This window comes from Cyprinus carpio, chromosome A2 (genome assembly GCF_018340385.1).
Source record: "Cyprinus carpio isolate SPL01 chromosome A2, ASM1834038v1, whole genome shotgun sequence".
In the NCBI taxonomy this organism is placed as follows: domain Eukaryota; kingdom Metazoa; phylum Chordata; class Actinopteri; order Cypriniformes; family Cyprinidae; genus Cyprinus; species Cyprinus carpio.
In genome coordinates this window covers 13,011,890-13,018,649 of record NC_056573.1, presented here as the reverse complement: position 1 = coordinate 13,018,649, position 6,760 = coordinate 13,011,890, and the positions used below count along the sequence as shown (strand labels likewise).

The 6,760-nt window shown below is 36.2% G+C and overlaps 1 protein-coding gene across 2 annotated transcripts; it reads left to right on the top strand.

Annotated features, from left to right (window-relative positions):
• Positions 1-945: 945 nt before the first annotated feature.
• On the top strand, positions 946-4,013 carry LOC109106141 (transmembrane protein 59-like). Of its 2 annotated transcripts, none has more exons than XM_019119509.2 (8): positions 946-1,176; positions 1,358-1,463; positions 1,554-1,648; positions 1,769-1,921; positions 2,046-2,088; positions 2,933-3,065; positions 3,152-3,269; positions 3,364-4,013. In XM_019119509.2, the coding sequence occupies exons 1-8, from the start codon at positions 1,000-1,002 to the stop codon at positions 3,517-3,519; spliced, it is 981 nt and encodes a 326-aa protein (XP_018975054.1). In that variant the 5' UTR covers positions 946-999; the 3' UTR covers positions 3,520-4,013. The 2 variants fall into 2 exon arrangements, with proteins under 2 accessions (XP_018975054.1, XP_018975049.1); XM_019119504.2 differs by having other exon boundaries at positions 948-1,176; positions 2,016-2,088.
• The last annotated feature ends 2,747 nt before the right edge of the window (positions 4,014-6,760 follow it).

Genomic DNA, 6,760 nt, shown 5'->3' with positions numbered 1-6,760 from the left:
CCAAAATGCCTGAAGTCCAGTGTCAAGTACCCACAGTCAGTGATGGTCTGGGGTGCCATGTCAGCTGCTGGTGTTGGTCCACTGTGTTTTATCAAGGGCAGGGTCAATGCAGCTAGCTATCAGGAGATTTTGGAGCACTTCATGCTTCCATCTGCTGAAAAGCTTTATGGAGATGAAGATTTCGTTTTTCAGCACGACCTGGCACCTGCTCACAGTGCCAAAACCACTGGTAAATGGTTTACTGATCATGGTATTACTGTGCTCAGTTGGCCTGCCAACTCTCCTGACCTGAACCCCAAAGAGAATCTGTGGGATATTGTGAAGAGAAAGTTGAGAGACGCAAGACCCAACACTCTGGATGAGCTTAAGGCCGCTATCGAAGCATCCTGGGCCTCCATAACACCTCTGCAGTGCCACAGGCTGATTGCCTCCATGCCACGCCGCATTTAAGCAGTCATTTCTGCAAAAGGATTCCCGACCAAGTATTGAGTGCATAACTGAACATAATTATTTGAAGGTTGGCTTTTTTTTTTGTATTAAAAACACTTTTATTTTATTGGTCGGATGAAATATGCTAATTTTTTGAGATAGGAATTTTGGGTTTTCATGAGCTGTATGCCAAAATCATCAGTATTAAAACAATAAAAGACCTGAAATATTTCAGTTGGTGTGCAATGAATCTAAAATATATGAAAGTTTAATTTTTATCATTACATTATGGAAAATAATGAACTTTTATCACAATATGCTAATTTTTTGAGAAGGACCTATATATATTCACTATGTATTGTTGTATTAGAGGGTTATTTTTTTATTTATTTTTTTCATCTAAGTTTAATCTTATTTTTTAAGTTTTTCCCCTTAAACGTTTCCACGGACCCCAGTCTTTAAAACTGCTTATGCGGTGTCTTCACGGCGCTTGCGCAGGGCAGGAAGCGCGTACGCGTCAATTTGACGACATTTCCGCAAGTACACAAACAAGGAAGAATCTTTCAGTCGATGTTTGGTAATACTCGAAAAATGGGTGCAATAAAGTCCTGCGGGGTTTTGATGAGTTTCTGCTGCATACTTTGGAGCACATATGCATCTTCCGACGTCTTCGATGATGTTTTGGGCAACTCGGCGTCTTGTCATAATACATGTCAGATGACTTACAGTTTGCACACTTATCCGCGGGTGAGTGCGAGACGGTCAACCAGTTACGGCTTGTTTACTAACAAAGAAACGCTATTGAGATTTTTAGCCAGTCGTTATTTTTGTGTTTTTAGGAGCTTTTGCATTGCAAGGTTTGAACAATAACAATGAGGAAAGCGGAATTAGACGCTTTTTCTTCATTTGGCCTGTTGTTTTGTGATAGGAGGAGGCGCTGTACGCCTGTCAGAGAGGGTGTCGTCTCTTCTCCATCTGTCAGTTCGTGGGTGACAGCAAGGATCTCAACGAAACCAAAGCTGAATGCGAGTCAGGTAATATTAAAACGTCGTCTCTCTCTAATCTCTGTGTTGATAACATTGTGTTTGTTATTAAACCAGTTGAATGTGTTTGACTTCCTGCAGCCTGTCGTGAAGCCTACGCCCAGTCAGAGGAGCAGTACGCGTGCAATCTAGGATGCCAGAGTCAACAGCCATTTGCAGAGCAAAGAGTGGAGCAGGTGTGAAAAACATTTGAATAATTGCTTTACATGTTTATAGTCTTTCGATCATAAATTCTGCTTGAATTTCTACAGTGTGCTGTTTGAAATCATTTGTTGTTCATTTGTTTTGGTGGGAAGTTGTTGATGATGATGCCCAGAATCCATCTCCTGTACCCGCTGACTTTGGTGAGGGGTTTCTGGGAAGACATGATGAGCCAAGCGCACAGCTTCATCACCTCATCCTGGACATTTTACCTCCAGGCAGATGATGGCAAAGTGGTCATTTTCCAGGTAATGGGCATTTGGGCATCACCGGTGCAAAGTAAGAAGAAAATCTTATTTCTAAGTGTCATTGATCAGGATTTTGTCTTTCTCTTATTTGTAGTCTGAGCCACAAGTTCAGTTTTTCCCTCAGGTTGAATTCCAGAGAGACGAGACTGAGGAGACACAGAGCACTTGTGAGCACTTCACATAACACACACAATGTTTTCCTCTATGATTATTAAACAAGATTTGGAAAGTGTCACACTTTATGACTGTTTTACATGTTTTAAGCCTTTAATAATCATAATATTAATATTTGTTAAATTGGCAGCGTAATGGAAGTAGAAGCTGAACTTCTTACATCCAAGTGAAATGGAATGTTATCGAAAAGAAAAATGTAGGGCTGGGAATTGGTTCTGTCCGTGGGTTGTTGATTGGATAGAGGTGAATCTGAATGCAAAATTAAGGTTGATTCTAAGGCGTGGTGTTTAAGTGATTTATTAATGATTGGAAAATCCGGCATATGTGACAGAGAGATGATTCAAGAATATTTCACCAGAAGATACAGTTAGGACATTTTGGTTATATATAAAATTATATGCTCATTTTTTTTTTTTTAAAATAAAACATGCATGGATGAATTGTTCACAATAAGATCAATAACATATGTTAAGAGAAACCCGAAAACTGGTGCATTTCCATTTCATGATCTGTCCCATAAGTATCACCAAGCATGCAGTCTTGTTTTGGCAACCCAACACATCAGCATTTGCTCAACTAATTGGCCAGGTTTGGGACAGGACTACCTTTTATTTTGAGAAACTTGTGTTTTGCCACTGCTAGTGGCACAGAAATTACACACTGTAGTTTGAAGACGTCATGTTATGAAGTCTGTATATATGTAATAACAGTCATGACTGTCCAGCAAAGGCTGACTTAACCGTCTCACTTTCCACAACAGCTTCTTAGCATCATTCTCTCAACAAAACTAATTTCAAGATCTCAAAACTGATACCGGACCCCTTGTATTTTTAATAGTTGTAGATCAGGACATGAAAAGCCCTGTTTATAAAGACTACCCAAGAAGCTTCATTCAGGAGAGAGACAGAGACATGTTCATCGATAGAAGCAACTCTGAGGACGATTACAACCTCTTCAGCTGCCTCTCAAGGTCGGTCAGGATCTTGACCTCTAATGATCTGTTGCAGTCTGTTGATCTTGTTGAAAATGAAGCATCGTGATCTTGTGTACCGGTAGGAACCCATGGCTGCCTGGCTGGATCCTGACCACCACTCTGGTTCTGTCTGTTTTGGTTCTGATCTGGATCTGTTGTGCCACAATGTCCACTGCTGTTGAGCAGTACGTCCCTGCTGAGGTAAACCACCTCACACTCACTCAACTTCATGTTTCTTAGCCAATTATTGGTTATGTTTAACTAGCACGTCCAAATGTTCTCCTCCTCTCAACAGAAGCTAAGCATATATGGGGATATTGAGTACATGAAGGAGCAGAAACTGACCCCGTATCTACAGTCCTCTCTGGTCATCATCAGATCTCCAGGGGTGGAGGAGCAGGAAGCCGGACCCCTTCCGTCAAAGGTCAATCTGGATCAGTCTAACATTTAACCAGTCAAGAGAAATTGATAGATATTTTGGTTTTCTCTTTCACAGTTGTGATTATTGCTTTGACTGTGGGTTTCTTGTTTCTCCTTTTTAAAATTTGAGAAGCGTGGACTGTGGGGAATATATTCTGTTGATGTTTTTGGCACTTTAAAGGCATTACCTATCACAATGAAAGCTCTGTAGGATCTACGTTTTTTCGGTTTACTGCCCATTTGTAGAGATGAAGTTTTTTTGTTTCTCTTATTTGTTTTTCGAGTGTTCTCAGTGTGATCCATAACAGCTTGTGATTTGAGGTACAACGTGTGTTGCACAATGAAACATAAACATTTTGATTTATGCTTTAGTACAAGATATCTTTGCTGCAGTGGGTGAACATTTCTTGAACTGCCATAAGAGACGGTTGTAAAGCCAGTAAAAGGCATTGTAAGTGAAGATATTTTGCGACCTCTCAGATTTGTCATCATGATATTGTTAATAAACAAACCTACTAAAAAGTGTTCTATCTTCATGTTTTGTTTTTTGAGTTTAGTTTAGTCACTTTATTGTCCATTTAATATTCAAAGGATGAGAACAATCTTTAATAATAACCTGTGCTTTTTGTTGATTTGTTTGATAGATTTTTTTATATTTAAACAGATGAAAGATGAAAATCAGATCTGTTGTTGTGCTTTAGTTTTAGTTTGTGTTTTAGTGTGTGTTTTGTCATTTGTTTGGACTAGTCAAACCTGACATGATCTTTGTCTGTGTGGACATGTCAACACTGACAACAAAGATATAATGTGCTGATAGAAGCGCAAGAATGTAAGATTTGCATATTGTCATATTTTAAAATAAATACTTGAGATGTGAAACCCAACAGGACACAACCTCAGGTAAGGAAATTAGGCTACATAGGGCTTTAATGACAGTTAATTGAATTAGAAATGTTATCTATTCTTCTGTGTTGTTTGAGAAGAATACATACACTTAAACCAATATAAATAATTTGATAATAATTGTTACTTTTCAAACTAAGACAGCCTGTCATCCCAAAATTAGAGAAAACAGAAACAAAAGGTAAGTCTACCTGAGGCACACGTTTCTGCATTTTGTTGCATGCACAGTGACTTGAAAGTCTGGAAGTGTTTGATCCTCAGTCATTAAGAGCCATTTCTCTAACCATTTGGTAGGTGTATGATGCTTGATGTTTTTAAATCTGTTCCAGCCTTAACTGAATTACTCCATGGTCATGCCCATGTATGCCAGCCAGTGTATTTGTGTTTAATTGTGAAGAATCCTAACTAAAAGTATTTCAGTGTCACACTCCTCACAGAGGAATGCACTGCAAACATGTCGACTCAATAACTATTTAACAGATCTAAGTTCTCTGCAGACAGAATGGCGCTTTGAAAGAGGAGCTGAACTTTGCTCTTCCTTTGTTGATAGTCTCCTCTTCTTGCCCTTCTGAACAGCTGCCACTGTTGATGAATGTGTGCTGTGTTCTGCTGTTGAACTCGTGCCACAGAGATCAATCCTATGAAAATTAACAATAAAAAATATTAGTAGTAATATTAGATATTATGATCAAGTGAACATGTAGATTAAATGAATATCTTGGTACTTCTGAAGCTGTAATTTCCCAAAAGAATGTTAAAAATTTCTTTAGGGTTTTTAAAGCATGTTAGATATCCAAGACCTTTCTCAGTGACAGGATTCTTTGTTAAAAAAAAAATAAACCAAAGTACAAGAGTGTAAATTAGCATTTACACTCTTATCAAAGATTTATCTTGTTAGAAAAGATTTCTATTTTAAATAAATGCTGTTCTTTTTTACTTTTTATTCATCAAAGAATCCTGAAAAAGTATCCCAGTTTCCAAAAAAAATATTTGACAGCACAACTGTTGGCAACTTTGATAATTCTAATAATAAATCAGCATGTTAGAATGATTCCTTAAAGATCATGTGACACTTTATGAGTAATAGCTGATGGAAATTCAGCATTGCATCAAAGAAATAAATTATATTTTGAAGTATTAAAAAACAGAAACCATAAATTTTATATTGTAATAGCATTTTGCAAGATTACTATTTTTTCTGTATTTTTGATTTTTTTTAAATGGAGCCTTAAAGAGCATTAGAGACGTCTTCAAAAAAACATTTCAAGTCTTACTGATCCCAAACTTTTGACCGGTAATGTATGTATGTATATGTGTGTGTGTGTGTGTGTGTTTGTGTGTATGTGTATGTATATGCATATGCATGTATGTATGGTGTTCCAGTTATGTATAAAAACAATTAAAAGTTCAGTACTGTATAAAAAAAAAAAAACTAAAAGATTAATGAGCTGAAAAATATATAGTTGGTGTGATATATTTAGCTTAAATTGTGTTCAAGTTTCATGGATATAAATGGGTTCAGTACTGTAAAAAAAAAAATAATAATAATGGAATAATATTCGGAAAACAGAACCTTGTGCATTATAGGGAATAATATTTAGAGATTTTTACAGTTGGTTTGATACCTTTATCTCAAACGGTATCAGAGTTTAATTCATTTAAGTGGGTACAGTATAAAAACATGAAAAATATGGATTCAGTACTGTATATAAAAACAATAAAGGCATAATCTAAAAAAAAAACAAGCCTTGTGCATCATAAGGAATAATATTCTTAATATTTTACAGTTGGTTTGATACCTTTAGATCAAATGGTGTCAGAGTGTAATTAAAGTGGGTACAGTATAAAAAACATTTGCAAAATATGGATTCAGTACTGTATATAAAAACAACAAAGGCATAATCTAAAAAAAAAACAAGCTTTGTGCATTATAGTGAATAGTATTCTGAATATTTTACAGTTGGTTTGATACCTTTAGATCAAATGGTGTTGTCGTTTAATGGATTTATATTATTGCATACATTAAAAGTTGTAAAATTATTTTAAAACACATAAAATGGCAATTCCAAAAATTTGTGCAATAACAGGGATGTTTTTCTGAACACTGTAGTATTGGTTTTATATTATAAAGTCACGTAGTTAAATTGTTTAATTCATTTAAATTGTTAATTGTTTATTTCCCCCTATAAATTAATCATTGTGCAACGTGAAGGGCATATATTTTTTGTTATAAAAAGGTTATGTTAAATCATCTGAGAGACTGCATATTCTACGTTGTAACTGCATGTTTCAGTTTGATGTAAAATATCCGCACACGTCTGAATCTCAACAGGTTGTACATCGTCACTCCTGCTATACATGGGATCACC